Raw genomic sequence first — 18,753 nt, forward strand, 5'->3', positions numbered from 1 at the left:
AGACAGAGAGAGAGAGAGAGAGACAGAGAGAGAGAGAGAGAGAGAGAGAGAGACAGAGAGAGAGACAGAGAGAGAGAGAGAGAGAGAGAGAGAGAGAGAGAGACAGAGAGAGAGAGAGAGAGAGAGAGAGAGAGAGAGAGGCAGAGAGAGAGAGAGGCAGAGAGAGACAGAGAGAGAGACAGAGAGAGAGACAGAGAGAGAGAGACAGAGAGAGAGAGACAGAGAGAGAGAGACAGAGAGAGAGAGAGAGAGAGAGAGGCAGACAGAGAGAGACACAGAGACAGAGACAGAGAGAGAGACAGAGAGAGACAGAGAGAGAGAGACAGAGAGAGAGAGAGAGAGAGAGAGAGAGAGAGAGGCAGAGAGAGAGAGAGGCAGAGAGAGACAGAGAGAGAGACAGAGAGAGAGACAGAGAGAGACAGAGAGAGAGGCAGAGAGAGAGAGAGAGAGAGAAAGACAGACAGACAGACAGACAGACAGACAGACAGTCGTACCCTCCAGTACTTGGAGCAGACCACCAGCAGGCTGCTCTGGGTGAAGCTGCAGAAGGAGATGCTCTGGCAGCCCTGGCAGTAGATGGGCTTGGACTCTTCCTCAAAGATCGGGTCCAGATCCTGGACCAGGAACGGACCAGAGGCTCAGATCAGAGAGAGAGTGTGTGTGTGAGTGTGTGTGTGTGTGTGTGTGTGTGTTCGCCTGCAGCAACAAACCTGCATCTTGCTGACCTCAGCTGTTATCATCCACACCTTCAAAATCCCCGTCACTGACACTGCCACCACCGTGTCCTCTGAGGAGCAAATCCAGGTTTTATCATTCCGGCTCTGAGCTGCTAGCATGAAGCGCTCACCGTCAGGTAAACACACCTTGGGTCCGGTGGGAGCGGATGATGCTCATGGAGCTGATCCAATCAGGAGAGATCTTAGAGACCAGAGAGTAGAGAACCTCCAGGCTGGTGGCGTCCACCACAAGGATCTCTGGGTAATGGCCGTTACACAGCAGGCGGCCCTCCTTCTGCGTACCGATGGTGAACAGGTAGAACTGAGGGAGGAGAGGGAAAGAAACAAACAAGAGAATAAAATATAAACATGAATTCCTAAGGACATTCTGGAACATGAAGACGATAATATCAAAAATATATGTGTGCTAAAGGTTTGTAGTGTTTCAATGACAGAATGTGAAGTGAAGCTAGCAATGTAGCTTTAGCTTCTAGTACATTTGCTGTTGATGTACTCTTCATTGCTAGCAGAATTAATAATTTTGATTAGTGCTTTAGAGTTAGCACAACACATATTTCTTCTTATTAAGTATGTTATGTTATAATCTGAGGAAGAATCTGACGTTGAGCTCATGAGTGAACTTCCTGTCTGCACCCTGACGCCACCAGGTGAGTCCGTGTCTCACCTGGATCCCGGTGTGAGCGCAGGCCAGCTTGGTGAACTCGATACAGCGCCCGTCGTTTACGTCCCACAGACACATCTCCCTGGAAACATGGGAACATGAAGAGCAGGTTTCAGGACGGACCAGGTTCTGTTAGAACACTGAGCATGCGGAGGAAACGGACCCGCTCTCTGAGGCGCTGACGATGTACTGCTTGTCGCTGCTGGCGCTGGCTTTAGACAGGCAGGTGATGGAGGCCGTGTGGCCGAACAGCATCGCTCTGGGACAGATCTGGAGGCAGAAACCAACCAATCAGAGGAAGGAGAGAAAAAAAGCTTCTGCTAGAGACAGAAAAGGAACTAAAGTCACTAAAATCAGGATTTGATGTTAGGAAAATGTCTCTGAATGCAACTAAAACTAAATTTATAGTTAAAGAGAAAAAAAACTTAAACTAAATAGTGTTGAACTTGATGCAAAGGACCAGCTGGTCATTTCTGATAGAAGGTTAACATGGATGCAGAATATTAACAACAAAGGTTTTAAATTTCTAAAACATTTTGTATTTTATGTAAAACTACAAACATGAAAGAAAGGTCACAATATGTTTTAAATATATATATATTTAAATGACCAAATACTTTGGGTAAAAGATAAACAAGTGTTTGATTTTCTCTGTCGTGTATTTTTTTAATATTAAAGATAATATGTTGATGGTGGATTATCTGTTTGTGACTGAAATAAAAATTTAAAAAATAATGAAAAAAATGCTAGAAAAAAATGAAAAAACTAAATAAAAACAAAAGAAAGATTTTAATATTAAAGTGCACAAAAGACTAATAACAAAAGGCAACAACAAGGGAAAATAAGTTAAAAAACCCACAGGAATTCCAACATTAAATTAAAAATAAAGTAGATTAAAACTCAGAGCACAGGAAGCAGGCCGCCGCTCCCACCTGCAGCTCGGGGGTCATGTCCCACAGGCAGATCTGACCGTCATGGCAGCCGGTGATGATGGTGGTGAAGTCGTCCATCACCAGTAAGCTGCTGATGCAGTGTGTGGGCGCCGTGCGGCCCCACAGCACGATGGGCAGGACCAGGTTGTTCCCCGACATGATGCTGACAGACAAACATGGAGGAGAGGCCACTTCATCACAAACCGGACCGACCCGGACAGACAGAACCGCTCCGACTCCACACTTTAATTCACCATTTAGGCTGAACTGATGCTGGTTGGACAGTTACTACCTCTGGTTCTGGATGCTTCTTTTGTTTGTTTTTACAGTTGTTATGACACGTAACCATAGCAACAACTAACTGGACACAGCAGATTAGCTTCTGAAAAGCTCAAATAAAACCTGAACTACGACCCCAAATCCCAGAGGAGTTGAAAAGGAGGCGACTCCCCTACTCCAACATCCCTTCAACCAGACAGATTTAAAGAGGAGCAGCAAAAACAAACGATGTGGATTAGCAACTGATGATGTTACCCAGCACATGACACTGTATACAGCAACAGCCTCCAGTCAGAAGCTTCTTCAGATTCAGATTCAGATGCGAGCCTGACTGCTACTGGAGAGCCGTTCTCCCCAAAACTTCTCCATCCACACAGATTCTCTGAAGACACTTTGATTTTGTGAGTTAAGACAACATTTAATTTCATTTTGGGATAAACAAAGTATTTTTAAGTGAATTGCATTGACCTGCAGGTCTTCATGGTCAGACTAATTTAAAATGTGTCCAAAATATGAAATTATGCAGAAATAAAGCTGCATAATTGGTTTATCAATCAGTGCAGTGAAGCCCTGCATTGACTGATCACCAATCAATGCAGAGCTTCACTGTTTTAGTAAGAAGGTAATCAGGATTCCGTATCTGCAGCCATGAAGGAACAGAGGACAGAAATCAGCATCAGATGATCGCATCAGCTGGTTGTGTTTACAGCCAAATATAGATCAATAATCTAACGCTTCCGTTTAAAACCAAACATTTTACAGCCTGGAATTAAACAACAGACAGATATATCTCTATAAATTATTATTAGGAGAACAGATAATTAACCCAGCAGCTAACTGTCCCTGATCATCGGACGCTAGAGGACAGGTTAGCTCTCACACTTCCGCTTCAGCGACGCTAACAGCTAACAGCTAACGGCTAGCGGCTAGCAAAACATTCCGATAAAAAAACGGCTGAGACGCACCAGAGACTGACGTCCTACTGGAACATGTCCGGCCAACTGACAGCTTTCACAAATACGGTTCCTCCTGCGGCGAAATCAGACAAAAAGACGCCGTTATTCTGCGCCGCTTCTGCTGGCTGGTCCCACCGACAAACAGACCTTACGGGTCAGCTGATCAGCTACATCCGGTCACTCACAAAAATAAAATAAAATAAAATAAAATAAAATAAAATAAAATAAAATAAAATAAAATAAAATAAAATAAAATAAAATAAAACATCTTATACAATCCAACAATTGTATCAGAAAGTCAATTTACCAAAACATGAGCAAATAATCGTAAATCAGCTAATGATATAGATACACGTTTAAGCAAAAAAACAGACACTAAAAAAATTAGGAGAGACTCAAATGGAAGAACAAAAACGAGCAAAAATGAATTTTGCATAATAGTTTCCCTTTAAGAATATTATTCTGACTTTGTAATTTGTGAAAAATAAGTGACAGAAGTGTGAGTTGCAGGACCAATTGGAGGAACATATTGGATATTATTATTATTATTATTATTATTATTATTATTATTATTATTCACTTTTTAGTGGCCCTAATGTTCTTCCATATTTTCTTCCGTATGACACAGCTCTACATGCTTTCGTCAAATATTAATTAATGCCACTGCATCTGATAACTTTGATTTTGTTTTGTTGTTTTGTTTTATTGTGTGTTTGGCATAAATGGGATATTTTGTTGTTTTGTTTTGTTTTTGTAGTTTCCTCCAAGAAACCGGAAGTGGTTGCTGTTGTTGTCTTCTCTTGACTTCCGCTCATCCTACCGGAGCAACAACACGTGTTTAGCGACCCACAGTGAACGTTTCTGATTATTTAACTTAATTTATGTCTCTTTTTACCACTCTGTAGTTTTTTCACATCCTAAACTATAAAATGCAGCTGGTAGATTAATGTCCGGCTGTTTGTAGGCGGATAAACTGATGTCTCATCGAAGCCAGCTGCTGTCGGGACAGTTCAACATGTCTGGACTTGTTCCGTCACTCAGACACATGGACAGGGACGCAGATAACTCAGGACAGAAATAATGGACTATCAGTTTCCTCAGCAACTTTTCCCCTCGTTTTACAGCAGCGAACCGCCGAACCGGGTCCAGAGACACAGCGCCGGAGGATGGGGCTGCTACGACGGAGTCTTAGCGCAGGTGGGGGAGTTTTCTGAGCTCACCTGTCTTAGTTTGGGTCACAAAATCCACCTGAATAATGTTCAATATGTAAACAAATCTGAGATAAATGCGATGCTGCGTTCACTGACGTCTGGAAAGCGCATGTAAATTATTTAAAACCACGTATTTTAGGTTTAATAAACAATAAATCAATAGTTCTTGCGTATTAGAAATTTGACAATCATTTATTTTAGTAATCGATTATTCTAACGATTAATCGTATAAAATGCCACATTCTATAGATTTTTAATATAACCTCGTAATTTTTTTATACAATTTAGAAATACATTGCAAATGTAAATAAATAATTAAATTCATTTATTTTAATATGAAAATAAATATTTTATTATTTGTTTACTAGAAATTCTTTAGAGAATCTGAACTGGGTGAAGCTAGTTTTGGCTTCAACCTCTTCACAGACATGTTTTTATCTTTCATGCAAAGTGTATATATATATATATATATATATATATATATATATATATATATATATATAGTTTACTGCTTTAAATATGTTTTTTTAAACAAATGGTCTTTCTTTGAGTCTGTTAATGATTAATCGATTACTAAATTAGCTGACAATTATGTCAATAATCAATCAGTCACGATTAATTGTTTCCCTCCTAGTTTAATCCCATTTTCCAACCTCACATTACACCTGTGGCGCAGTGCATTCTGGGCAATTTGCTGTATTAGTTTTCCTCCAGGTGTTTTGTCCTGAATGACGGGGAGGAGGTTGAGTTTGATGATGATTATGATGTTGACCTAATGCGGCTCTGGTTCCAGGGCGGCACCGGCTCTCTCTCCAGCTGGGCGTTCAGGTCCAAACGGCAGGTTGGAGGGGAGGTCTGGCGCCAGATGGAGCCGGTTCCGGTTCCCCTGCTGTCCCCCAGGAAAGGTGAGCCGGTTCTGATCCAGAAAACATCCAGAGTTGGCGCTCAGTTGGTTTTATTTCCCATCGTCTCTTCGTCTTTATGTTTATTGATCTCTAATAAAGCCGTAGAGCCGTAATAACTTGTATTTGCTGCTGTTTGTAGTTTTCCAGTTTTCCTGATGCTTCTGTGGTTTTCCTGCAGCGTTCCAGGAACTCGTGACGCCTCCTGATCCGCTGGACTTCTTAAAACATGTGAGGAACATTTTAATAAACCGATCAGATATTAGCAGCCAATTTCAGCTGATAATGATTGAAACTACCACTGAGCGATTATGGCTTGAAAACAAAAGATAAATGACAGAAACCTGTCTATCACTCCTTCTGTATGTTGTACAACAGAGTACTGGGATCAGGCTACAAAATGTCTTTAATTATGAGAACATCGTCATAAAATTAGCAGAGACAAACAAATATCCCCAGAACAATGTTTAAAAAATACAAAAATAAATCATTTTTAATGAGAAAAATAAAACATCCTGTTGCTCATAATAATTTAATTCTGATGTGTTAAAAGATAAAATATTTACTTATTTGTAAAACTTATTCCAAAGATTTCCAACATTCCTCATTTTCATTTTTTGTTATTTTTCATGTTGGAGTTTTGATAAAATTCCTTCTTTACTATCACAACTTTGCTCTGGCATTATTTTGACCGTACAGTGGACCTGAATCCAAAGGCCAAATAAATAGAAGATGACAAACAAGATGGCCGCCGTGGCTGCCTTCAGTTTGAACTGGAAGGAATTTTTCAAAAACCAAAAATTTGATCAATCCATAAAATAAAAGATCCGAGTGGATTAAGTGGAAAATTCTGTTTTCTGGGGAATTTCCCGGCCCGTTTTTAAAACAAACCCAAAAAAAAAAAAAAAAAATCAGAGAGTAAAGAAATGCGTTCCTGCTCCTTCGTCCAGATGCAGAACTTCTTCATGGATCACGGCCCGGACGCCTTCGGGTGCATGAGTGAGATGCTGGGGGAAAACTTCCACTTCCAGAAAGCCAAGTTGAAGAAGGTGAGTCCGGCCCGACCTGCTGCCAACGGCTCAGATTAAAGCTTCAGATTAATCTGCTGCTGTTTTGCAGAAATGTCGTCGGGATTCGATCAACATGTGGAGGACGAAGAGCTTCGTCGACCAGCTGAAGTTCAACATGTGAGCAGAAAACCACCTGGATCGACTCAGAACAGAATTTTTAGTGCAATATATTGTGTTTCCCAACTTTTTTACTGAGTAAAAAAGGGGGCGGAGCTTGTTCTGATTTCCAGCAGTCTTCAGCCAATCAGAGGCTAAAGACTCTGATTTAGCCAATCAGAGGCTGTCTTCTTTAGGCAGACTTAGAAAATTAAACTAAATACTTGTTCATTTAGTATTTAATTATTTAATTAAGTTTAAAATAACTTAAATTATGATGGACACATTCATATTTATTTATTTTGGAAAAGATCATAAATAGGAAAATTTCAAATTATTTTTTTTATCTACTTGGAAAATAAGAATCTGAAATATTCATGATGTATTTGGTGTTAAAGCTTTAGGTTTATGTTGTGATTTTTGTCTGATGTTGTTGTTTTCCACCCATCTGATGTCTTTCCTGTATGAATGCCCCGATTTGATATCTGTTCTGATATGTTTATACCTGTCATGGCCAATAACTCATATTTACTGATAATAAAAAAATTTTCCCAACTGCAATTAAAGAATGTTAAAGTAGAAAATTATTTTATTAGGGGAGAAAAAGTCGGGCAAAATACAAAATATTAATCTTTTAATAACCAGACTTTCTGAATATTTAGAAAATTTCATCCTTATCTGTTTCGTTTCGTTCTCCAGGTGTCCCATGGCGTACCGGTCCCGGTCTCTGGACCGGTACTCCAGCCTGCTGTGGGACGTGGTCCATGACGTTCCTCCGGACCTGCTGGGCTCGCTGCTGTTCGAGGAGCTGACCGAGCAGAGGGACCGCATGCAGTTCTCAGAGGCGGCCACCGGGGGCGCCCTGGCCTTCGTCCCGTTCTCGCAGAGCGATGGCTGCCTGCTCTACCCTGGAGGCCTGGGGATGGACCGCCTCAGTATCCTTTAGGTCAAAGGTCAGGTTTTATTCAAGCTTTGAGATGGTAAAAAAAAGGACATGCTGTTGCCATGGTTACACATCACAGGTGTCCAACAGGAAGATAAAAAAAAAATCATTCCTGTTGCATAGAATCCCAAACCAGAGGGAATAATGGTCAAACATTCAGAAACAAACTGGAGCCAGAAGCATTGTTCTTAACGCAGTACCTCAGACTTCCACAGGGTGGTGCTGGAGCGCGACGGCTCCGCCTGCATGGATACTGGCCAGAAGCCGGTCAGCTTCCAGCTGAGGGGTCCGGTCCGACAGATCAGCTGCAGCTCGCGCTTCGGCGACAGTACGGCGTTTTCCGGAAGGATTCCTGATGCTCCCGGAGCTCCAGCTGATCGTTTCCTGTCGCCCTGCAGGCTGCGTCGCCGTGCGCTCCGACCACGTCTGTGGCGTCTGGGGCATGGGGGACCAGAACGAGCCGCGCCTGCTGCAGGTGGTCGGCACCGAAGCTGCTGCCAGCTGTGTCAGCACCAGGTAGGGTCAGCGTCGGGTAGGGTCAGCGCCGGGTAGGGTCAGCGCCGGGTAGGGTCAGCGCCGGGTAGGGTCAGCGTCGGGTAGGGTCAGCGTCGGCGAACGAACCAACAGACACATGATCAGTATCGGTAGTAAAGACGGCGGATAGAAAATTCAATATTTAACATGTAGAATATTCACTAGGCTTTCATTCAGAACCGCACTCCATTGTGGGAGACGTAGGCAGAGGAAAGAGTTTAGCTGCCTAACTTCTAACAGCTAGCTAAGCATCAACTAACTCACTCACTTTTCAGTTACCTAGCAACTAACTCACTCTTTGGTTACCTAGCAACAACCTGCTAGCTTGCGCAGGAGCAGTTTCCCACTTTGCCTCAAAGCTGCTTAAAAAAGATAAAAACCCAAGTTGTGAATTGAAGGTCACAACATTTCAGATATTTAAAATAAAAACACTAATCAATAATTATTGATACTGATAAAATGCTTTTATGGAAAGTTTGTCAGCCGTATCGTCCGGCCCGGAAGCTGACCTCCTTCTGTTTGTTTCCTCAGTCCGCACATTCTGGGCGAAGTTCTGGTGGCGAGTGAGAGCGGAGCGGCGAGCCTGTGGACGGTCGGCAGAGGGTGAGGAACAAGCCGACCTGCAGGTTTGGTCCAAACGCCACAGAGTCCCAGAGTCTCCTGCTGTCCCCCGTCAGGTTGCAGAAGGTCCGAACGGAGGAGAGCAACTTGTACTTCAACGCCAAGTCGTCATGGCGATGGTGCGAATTCTCCGCCCACCCACGAGTGATGCTGTACGCCGACCGGACGGGGGTGGAGCTCACAGACTTCAGGCTGAAGGTGGGGGAATATTAGCGCTGGATTCACAAAACCATTCCTGAGTCTCGTTTACGGCGAGTCAATTTAAAACGTCCCAACATCGATTTTAAAAAGTACAACCAATCTGTGTTGTCGCCATGGAGACGGTACAGGACCGAATGCGTGTGCATAAATCAACACAACAAAGAGGAAATCTGTGAAAAAGATTCAACCAGCTTCGTATTTAAGGACATTTTGACGTTTGCTGCGTTTCAAATGTTCATAAAATTGTGCAAATTGGAATTATGAAAGTAACGCCGATAGCGCTGATTTTGAAAACATTGTTTGATTTAGGATGAAGTGGGTTTTTTCAGCTGTATTGAAATGACTAAATTAACATGGCAATGGAAAAGATGCTTTTGCATCATGAGTCATGTGATCAACAAGTGGACGTTGCTACTGGTGGAAACAACAAAGAAGACGACAGGAAGTGGTTGGAGGATGTTGATGCTGCCTGATTTTTAACGATTTATCGCATGAACAAAATTATCAACGTTCGACTTTAATTGTGTTTCTTATTGACCTGAAACACAGCAGTGATTCTCAGCATTATCAGAATATCGACGCAGTTTTGGTCACATTCCTCTGGACTTGAATCGCTGCTCTCTCTCCTCCAGCTGGAGTCGCACCCGGGTCTCACTCTGTTCCGGATCAGCAGCACCTCAGACTGCCAAAGGGGAGAGCGCCTCCTGCTGGTCAGATTCCTGGGAGACGTTCACCCCTTTCACCACCTCCTCACCACGCAGGTGAGTCTCTTGGTTCCTCCGTTTCGTCCCGCGCTCCAGATGAATCTGGACTTCCTGTCTGTCTCTGCGCAGCACTCGGCCTACATCATGGACGAGCGGTTCCCCTGCGTCCCCATGCTGAAGTGGGACCACATGATGGAGGCTCCGCCCCTGTTCTGCCACGTGGCTCCGGGCTCCGCATCAGGAACCACAAAGGTTCTGCTCGGGTCGCAGTCGTCCCAGGAGATCACTCTGCTGCAGTACTCTGGTGAGTCAGCAGGGGGCAGCAACAGCCAATGGTCCTGGTGCTTTTCAAGGTTTTGGAAACTTTTTGTTTTCTGGCCAGGCTTATTTTCAATTCCCTAAGTTTTACATTTAATTTTAAAATCTCTTTTCTTTAATTCTGGTTGTTTAGTTTTAATTTATTTCTGCATTTTCAGATACGTTACAGAAACATTTAGTTACTTTTGCTTCGTCCTCCCTGTTGGGTATTTTCTTGTTTTTTGTTTTGTCCGTTAGGATTCTTGTTTTGTTTAGTATGTTCATTTGTCCTAACTATCCTAAAATTTTATTTTTAAAATTTATTTTATTTTTAATAAAAATATTTAGTATTCTCTGTATTTTCTTTTATGTTTTTGTAAATTTTATTTATTTCTTTTGGTCTTCTCTGTTATGTTTTGTTTTTAATTTTCAGTTTTTTGTGGTCATTGTCGGAATTTCTGTTTTTTAATTTATTTTTTTTACCATTTTAATTTTTTGTAAATTTTAAAGAATTATTTTCTTTTGTCCTTGCTGTTTGTCTTTCCTTTAATTTTGTTGTTTTATGTTTGTATAATTTTTTGGTTTGTTTATTTTTCCTCTCTGTTTAATTAATACTGAATCAGTGATTCTAAAAAAAAGACCAAAAAAGGTTTTATTTTGTGCTAAAATCGTCCCACATGTCGGATCTGTTCCGCGCTCACCGTGTTTAGAACCAGTAAAAACCGTTTTGCTGTTTTTATTTTCATGTTTCTTCTTCTCCTCCTCCAGGAGGCGCAGTGGAGGCGTGCTGCAGCCACGGTTCTCCTCAGGTTCTGCTCAGACCCAGAGACAGTCTGGCTCTGCTCCCGGTCCAGTTGCCCCACCGGCAGCAGACCGCCGCCCACAGACTGGCTTCTCCCGCTGCAGGTCAGCGCCGCCCCCAGCAGAGGGCGCCAGCGCCGAGTCGGCCGCCTTTAACAGATCTCCTTTATGTTTCCAGGCCTGACGTGTCTCCAGAGGACGTCCGTTTCCACGGCGACCATGATTGTCCTCCAGCTGACGGCGGCGGGGGACGTCTTCTACCAGATCCTGGAGCGGGATGACGGAAAACCCGGAACGCCGGAGGCCGGAACACCGGAGGCCGGAACGCCGGAGGCCGGAACGCCGGAGACTGAAGTTCGCTTCCCGTTGTTGGTCTCAGAAACGTCCAGTGACGAGGACGTCGTCATGCCAACGCAGGCTCCCAACGCTCTCACGTTTGTCCCGGAAACGCCGGACAGGAACCAGAGTTCGGATCGGTACGCCTGATAAATGAAAACAAATTCAATAATTTCCTTTTGCATGATTTGCCGTTTTTCTCCTTCTACCAAAAACTGGATGATAAAAGTTTCCAGTTTGGTGTTTTGGTTTCAACTAACTTCTTATTTTGAAGGTTTTCAGAGACTTTATGATTTTATTTGTTGTTTTGTTTATTTTTGATATTTTAAATGTTTTCAGTTCCAGAGTTAAATGTTAGAATTTAAAGTTTATTGATCTTTGAATGTGTTCCTGGTCTCAAACCAACCATGCCATCGTTTGTCATGATAACCAGCAGCGTTTGTTTTCCTGCCAGGCCTCCGGATCGGATCCCAGCGTTCGTCGCCGTTGGTAACGGAGCGGATTGTTCGGCTCCCTCGGCGCTGAGCAGCGCCACGCGTCACGCCTGGAGGCGCTGGCTGCAGAAGCTGATGAGACAGGAGGGGAAACCCGGCGCTCCGCCGCGCCTCGCGGTCCGAACCGATGGTCTGCTGAGCGTGCCGGAGCCGGCCGCCGCCGGACGCCACCTGCAGGGGGCGCTGCAGCAGGACCTGCAGCGCTGCATGCGGACGCGGTCGCTGCTGCTGAACAGCAACCTGGACCCGGTTCCGGTGCCGCCGGTGGTGGACGCCGAGGCGTGGCGCGACCTGCTGAGCAACCGGCTGACGACGGCGTGGCGCGGCGGCCAGGAGGCGTGGCTGGAGTGGTGGCAGGAGGAGCGGGGGGCGAACCAGGCCATGAAGAGGGAGGCGCTGCGGAGGAAGAGGAGGAGGGAGAAGGAGGCGCAGCGCGCGGCAGGGCGCCACCTGCAGCTCAGCGGCAGCTTCACCTCCTCCGTCAGCTACCAGACGGACCTGGACGACTTGTCCGGCTGGTCCTCGGGGACCAGCGGCCCGCTGTCCGACAGCCAGCAGAGCAGGCCTCTGGGCCAGCTGGCCTCCTTCCTGGAGGATCAGGACGACTCGCTGCCGCCGGACCGTCTGGATCCGCCCTGCAGAACTCCAGAGCCACAAACAGCCAATCAGAGGAGCAGGAACCTGACCGACCAATCACTGAGCTTCATGTGGGAAACACAGGTGGGAATGATGCTGCCACCACCAGGTTTCAGAGGGACGGTCAGTTTATACATGTTAGACAAAAACATCTGTTCATCCATGTATGTGATCAGTTTCTCATCTAATTATCACCAATAATTAATCAATCTTTACTTCATGTCGTCCAGATTTAAATGTCTGAAATAAACAAAAGATTCATAAATACTCAACAGAAAAACACATAAACTGCTTTTATAAGCATCTTCACACCACAACAATTAATGATTAATCAATTATTCAAACAATCTTCAACTAATTTAGTAATTGATTAATCATCTGGAGTATTTAGACTCTCAGGCTTTGCTGGAAGAACAACAGACTTAAAGCAGGGATGAAGTTAAAACTGCAAAAAATGATCAACTAATCAAACGATGCAGCGTTCACTAAAGAAATACATTTGTTTAGTTTTTTCATTTAAAAATGAATTATTTATTTTAAAGATTTGCATTCTTAATGTTTTTCTAATATTGTCTGAAAGAAATCCAGAAGGGATCATTTATTTTATTCAATTAATCGATTAATCGTCCAACTAATCGATAGAGGAATAAATGACTAAATCAACCCATTCATGAGTTTCCACCACAGTGGATGGAAGCAGCTAGAAGTCTCACTTTTCTTTGTGTTAGCTTCTAGCTAGCAGTCTGTTTCTGTCATTGATTGATTGATCGATTGATGGTGTTTATACCTGAGCTGGTTAGCGTAGGGACGTGTTTTTGTCAGCAGGTGTCAAATTAAACCAGTCAGGCGAATTACTGATTGGACCACACTGTGACATCACTTCCTGTCTCTTGTTTCCTCAGGACGATCCTCCTCTTCATCCCACCCCCTCCTCTTCCTCTCAGCTGCCCAGCTTTCCGTCTCTGACGCCCTCCAGGCCGTCGCAGAGCCAGCGGGGGGCGCTGCAGGGGTCCCAACCCAAGAAGAAGAAATCCCGGATGGGATTCTGATCCCAGGATTGGATTGTTGTGACTCTAATGGTGGAACAGGAAGCAGGAAGTGACCCGGCGGAGGAGACGGAGCGGCCCGCCTGGTAGGACTCTGTGGTTGTTTTGTGCTAAAAACTGTAAACGTGGATTTAAATGTCATTTTCATTCAAAACAAAAAACTAATATTTGCACAGAGAAGCAGAAAGACGTTTTATAACCTGGCTGGTTTTCTCCAGGGTTTTCTAAAAATAATAAAGTTGAGCGTGAAGAACCATCGCCTCCAGACTCCGAGTTCGTCTCTCCAGATCCTAAAATCAAACTTTTCTGAACCGGAACAGTTTTTAAATCTCCGATAGCCGTCAGGCTGAAGTTAAAACTGCTGATCGTTTCATTCATGAAAAAATAACATTTAAATCTCAACTTTGGTGCCAGAATTAGTTGTTCTCACTGGTTGCTATGACAACATAAATGCATCAGTGTTTTTAGATGTATCTGCATCACTGTGATGAATTCTGGTGGCTGTTCATAAACCAACCTGAGCTTGGGCTGGCAAATCTCAACATTAAGAAATAATATTTACTGTAAAACCAATTTTTCACACAAAACTTAGATTAAAATCTTTTTTATTATTTTCAAAATAATAAATTCATTTCAAATGAAGATCTCGTTATTTTAAGATTATTGAACTCGACGGCATCTTCATCTCTGCATTGAGATCTGATTGAAAACATTTTTCAGCTTTAATTGGTCGTCAAAGTAGAGCTGAAACGATTAATCATGATTAATCAACTGTTCAATCAACCAATTTAATCATGATTAATCATTAACTGGAGTATTTGCTGAGAGAACAACACACTTAAAGTAGAAACTAAGCCAAAATTGTAACAAAAACATTTTGCATTTAAGATGAAAATAATCCTCATTTTAAGCTCTTTTGCCATTATAAATCCAAATGGTTAATTATTCACTGAAGGAATGCTATACTGTTACGTTTTTAGTGATATTTGTTTTCTTATTAAAGAAAACGTTGTGCGTTTATAATGTGTAAAATGAGGACTTTGCAGAAGGTGCCAATTATTCAACAATATGATCAAAGCTGGTGCTAAAAAATTAGCTTCAGATCTGTTTGTCCAAAAAAGATCAAAATCTTATTTTATCAAGAAAATGAAGACACTTGCCACAAAAAGAGCTAAATATTGTATTAACTCTTTAAAATTATGATAAAAGTTCCTGTAACAAAACAAACTGGGATCTTAAGATGATAAAACTGGGTTTATTTCAAAATAAAATAAATTACTCTTTCAGGTCATTAATTAAAAAAACTTTTAGTTTTCTGATTTTGTTTCTTAATGCTGAGGTCAAACGATGACACCAAACTAGAGCTGCAAGAAATGCCTTAGTGATCGATTAATCAAATATTAAATCGATTAATCAATTATTCTGATGAAGCTTTATAATTTTTTTACTCAGTATACATTAAAAGATGCTAATTAAATAATTCAGCTCCGTTTAAATTGGAAAATAAAAATATTTTGCCCAAACTGCAATAAGCAGATTTTTCCCCTCCAAATTTCAAATCTGAAGAATTAAAAATATTTAACTGGGATTTTTAAAAAGTTATTTTGATGTGAATCCTCTCCTTTCCTCCTGGAGGATCTTATTCAGCTAAAAATGAACAACCAGCAGGCAGTGGATTAAAAATAGCGTTTTTTTATAAGGTTTTTCTTTTTCAGGACATGTGACAAAAACAGAATAAATAACTCACTATCTACAGAACTATTAACAGATTTTTTTGTACACATTTACAGTTTTACAGGTTTTTCTATAAACATTTTTTCACTTTTTTTTGACACATTCTGCATTATTTAGTCTGAAACAACATCCTCACCTTCAAACTGAGCTAAGCTACATCATAGCAGGTTCACACGTCCACATGTACACTAAACACACGTCCACCTTCTAACACATTTCAAAACAAAAACTGTGCAAATTAAAGTTGGAAACAGAAAGTAAAAGCAGCAGCTTTCTCTGGATTTACTGTTTTCAGCTGATATTTGGGATTAAACACAAACGACTCGATCTGCTGCTTCCACCTCCTGCGCTCCAGAAAAACAGTCGCATGTTAATAACAGTCAAAAGAAAACCAGACATTCTGTGGGACAAACGCGACACGTTTTGGCAAATAGTCTTTGTTGCAGCCTGGTCTGCTGACTCAGCACCGAGAGGCTCAGAGTTTCTCCAAAACTGACCAGGAAGTCGTTGCATCCTGGAATGTGACGCCGCTACAAGCTAAAGCTAGCAGCTGCCAGAGGTTGTGCGCCGCTCTCCCGGCGGCAGAGCGTTAAACGAAGACGGCAGGAAGTGAAGGGGACGGAGAGGAGGCCAGGCACGGGGAGGGGGCGGAGCCTTCAGGCGGCGAGGTACTGATGGCGGAGGTGCAGCGGGAAGAAGGGGCCTTCGGTGTCGCTGCCCAGAGAGCTGCAGAGAGACTCGTCTCCTGAGCTCATCACGTCTTCACCAGAGTCCTCACTGTGGACGAGAAGGCGGGAAAATTTAACACCTCCAGACACAACCGCAACCGAACTTCTCTCAACATTTGATTTAGGGATGAAACGATTAATCACGATTAATCGTTTATTTAAATATCATTAACTAGTTTACTTATCGGTTGTTTGAAAAAAGCCATTTGCTGAAAGAACAACACACTCAAAGCACAAATTTAGCCAAAAAAATCTTCTCAGTATTTTCTACCCAGAATTCATCTGGTTCAAATTCAGTTATGAATCCAAGAAATAACAAATCAGAAGACTGAATATTTCATGCTGCTGTGACAAATGATCAAGCGTTCACTAAAGGAAGGGCATGTTGTTGCATGTTAGGCCATAAAATGTTTATTTTCTTATTTAAATAAGGACTTTGTGTATTTTTTATGTATTTGTGATATTTTATATAAAAAAGATGACGCAGTTAAATGAAAAATCTGCAGAATAAACTTTTTTTTTTAAAATAAATCCCAGCAACGTGGAAAGCTTGACATTAAAACAGTTCAGCTGGTTTAGTGATTATTGTTGGATTAAATGATTAATTGGGTGCAGAAGGTGCTTAATGAGATCTTTTTGTTGTTGTCACAGAATTTCAACCAGGTGAAGTTGAAACTGCTTCTGCAGGCGTTACATGCATAATTACATTCTTTATATTAAATGCTATATATATATATATATGTGTGTGTGTGTCTTTGCACAGTTGTGGTGTGCTGTTCTTTCTGTAAAATTACTTCTTTTTGTGTCGGTATATTCCAGTTAACGATTAATCGACTACTGAATTAGTTAACAATTATTTCAATGAACAATTAATCACGATTAATCGTTTCAGCCCTTTAGTTATTTTGAAATCATAGCCAGGATTTAGTAACATGAGATCAACATATAACCTAAACTGCTTCGTTTTTCACCAGAAATTATATTTCAAACAAAATATTGAAGTTCTCTGCTGATAATCTTAAGAAAGGTCAGGTTTATTCTTCCTCTGCTTCAATAAAAACTCAGATTTCCAGGTTTTCTGAAAACCAGGAAGTGGAGCAGAATGTGGACCAACATGTTTTCATTTAGAAACAAAAACTGAGCATGAACTGGTTCTGCAGGAGAAACAACAGATCAGCTGGTTAAACTTCGACAGTTTCTTCCTCTTATCTCAGAGTTACATAAACCGTGAGCCCCCCGCCGCCGCCGCCCTCTGCTGATTGTGAGGTAATAAAACTGTCTGAGGACGTGACCAGATGAGTCGCCGCGTTGTGACACATCAGAAAGCCGAGTGTTGCTGCACGACTTAGTTGCCTCAGACGATTATTCCTGTAAATATGACGCGATTTGATTTGAGGGAACGACTTTTACTGACTAATGCTGATGGAAAATGGGGCGTTGCCTTGGAGACGCTTCGGGACGTGGCCGCCTCCCTTTCAGGTGAAATACCTGGGAAGCTTTCTGAGGCGTGTTGCTGTTGCAACGCGTCGCTGGAACATTTCACTCATACCTTTTATTTTGATTCCAGTTTCAGGGTGTGTTTGTTTCAGGTCTGTTTGCAGATTATTATTTTAATAATCGAGTAATCTACCAATTATTCTGTCGATTAATCGATTATTCATCAATTAATCACATAAAAAAAGAAAACTAGAAATGTATGAAAGAGAAAAGGCCAGTTAAACAAATCAGTTCCTTTTTAACATGAAAACAATTTACTGCTTAAAATATAAAACAGATTTTTAAAGTGCAAAAACAGATTAACTTTTAAAAATGAAACTAATTTATATTGAGGTTATTAGTAAACATTGAACTTTATAGTCCCTTCACCTGAAGTCTGAAGATTTTTTACCTAATTTCATAAACTAGGTATTTCTGATTTTTTTTATGTCATGTGATTCTTCTCAAACAACGAGCGACGAAATGGAAAAACATTAAAAGTTAAAAACGGGGGAAATTACACTAAAAACCAGCAGAGAGCAAAAAATAACATAGTTTACTCTTCGGGCTGACTAACCGGGCTTTATTCGGTTCCGACATGTTTATGGACTTGGTTGGGTTGGATTATTATTATTATTTTTTTAGAACCGATTTAAACTTCAATGTTTCCAGCAGGAGGACGTGACATTCGTGAAACCCAGCTCCGTTTTACGGGTTACGCAGCGAGCCGTCTCCCTCCACAGCTGCTAACGGCGCTTAGCGTTAATCAGCGGCTCATTGATGGAGGTGAGAGTGACGGTGTTTCCACCCGGATGCATAACGGTCCGGGCCGACCAGTTTAAAGTAATCCCTGGCTTCTCTCACCTCTCGCTCTCGTCCCAGCAGCCCTCTGGGATGGTGGGCAGCTCCGGCACGCTGCGGTGGCTGTGCAGGTTCTGCGCGGTCCGCCGGGACACGATCCACTGCAGCTTCCGGTGGTTGGGCTTGCAGCACTTGGGCGAGGCGTAGTCCGACAGGCAGCGGGCCACCCGCTCGCTCCACCGCTGCAGCTCCGTGTCGGGAATCTGAAACCGAGACAGCGGGTTAAACGGTCGGTCAAAGCCGAGGCTTTCCTGAAGAGCTGTAAACGGAAACGGGCCGTTTTGTTCGGGTCAGCAGGTTAAAACCCGACCTGCAGCTCAGAGCCTGCAGGCAGAGCTGCTGCTGCAGCTGCTGCAGCTCAGAGCCTGCAGGCGGACCTGCTGCTGCTGCTGCTGCAGCTCAGAGCCTGCAGGCGGACCTGCTGCTGCTGCAGCTCAGAGCCTGCAGGCGGACCTGCTGCTGCTGCAGCTCAGAGCCTGCAGGCGGACCTGCTGCTG

The 18,753-nt window shown here is 42.7% G+C and overlaps 3 protein-coding genes across 5 annotated transcripts in view; 1 reads left to right on the forward strand and 2 right to left on the reverse strand.

Moving 5' to 3' along the window:
* The window catches only part of wdr7 (WD repeat domain 7), a 92,872-nt gene extending 89,136 nt beyond the window's left edge, over window positions 1–3,736 (reverse strand). For 2 of the 3 annotated variants that reach the window (XM_015058622.1, XM_015058620.1), the window contains exons 1-7: window positions 3,575–3,736; window positions 2,331–2,501; window positions 1,562–1,668; window positions 1,402–1,480; window positions 864–1,038; window positions 711–787; window positions 495–614 (exon numbers count right to left, since the gene is read on the reverse strand). In XM_015058622.1, coding sequence (XP_014914108.1) covers window positions 495–614; window positions 711–787; window positions 864–1,038; window positions 1,402–1,480; window positions 1,562–1,668; window positions 2,331–2,489 — 717 coding nt within the window. In that variant the 5' untranslated portion in view covers window positions 2,490–2,501; window positions 3,575–3,736. The remainder of the gene's footprint in view (window positions 1–494; window positions 615–710; window positions 788–863; window positions 1,039–1,401; window positions 1,481–1,561; window positions 1,669–2,330; window positions 2,502–3,574) is intronic. The other variant, XM_015058621.1, reaches the window with a different exon arrangement.
* Window positions 3,737–4,521: 785 nt separating this feature from the next.
* On the forward strand, window positions 4,522–13,714 carry taf1c (TATA-box binding protein associated factor, RNA polymerase I subunit C). Its single transcript, XM_015058619.1, has 16 exons — window positions 4,522–4,762; window positions 5,570–5,681; window positions 5,860–5,909; window positions 6,629–6,727; window positions 6,798–6,865; window positions 7,544–7,779; window positions 7,993–8,115; window positions 8,186–8,303; window positions 8,853–8,924; window positions 8,999–9,140; window positions 9,776–9,904; window positions 9,977–10,151; window positions 10,913–11,050; window positions 11,124–11,421; window positions 11,736–12,495; window positions 13,314–13,714. Exons 1-16 carry the CDS (start codon window positions 4,646–4,648, stop codon window positions 13,458–13,460), a joined length of 2,784 nt encoding a protein of 927 aa, XP_014914105.1. The 5' UTR covers window positions 4,522–4,645; the 3' UTR covers window positions 13,461–13,714.
* Window positions 13,715–15,531: 1,817 nt separating this feature from the next.
* Window positions 15,532–18,753, reverse strand: part of ccng2 (cyclin G2) — a 12,404-nt gene continuing 9,182 nt past the window's right edge. Inside the window, exons 7-8 of the mRNA XM_015058625.1 lie at window positions 18,260–18,459; window positions 15,532–15,968 (exon numbers count right to left, since the gene is read on the reverse strand). Of these exons, the coding sequence (XP_014914111.1) occupies window positions 15,848–15,968; window positions 18,260–18,459 (321 nt within the window). The 3' untranslated portion in view covers window positions 15,532–15,847. The remainder of the gene's footprint in view (window positions 15,969–18,259; window positions 18,460–18,753) is intronic.

Source organism: Poecilia latipinna, unplaced genomic scaffold, assembly GCF_001443285.1.
Source record: "Poecilia latipinna isolate Pla-1442-1.1 unplaced genomic scaffold, P_latipinna-1.0 Scaffold1555, whole genome shotgun sequence".
Lineage (NCBI taxonomy): Eukaryota > Metazoa > Chordata > Actinopteri > Cyprinodontiformes > Poeciliidae > Poecilia > Poecilia latipinna.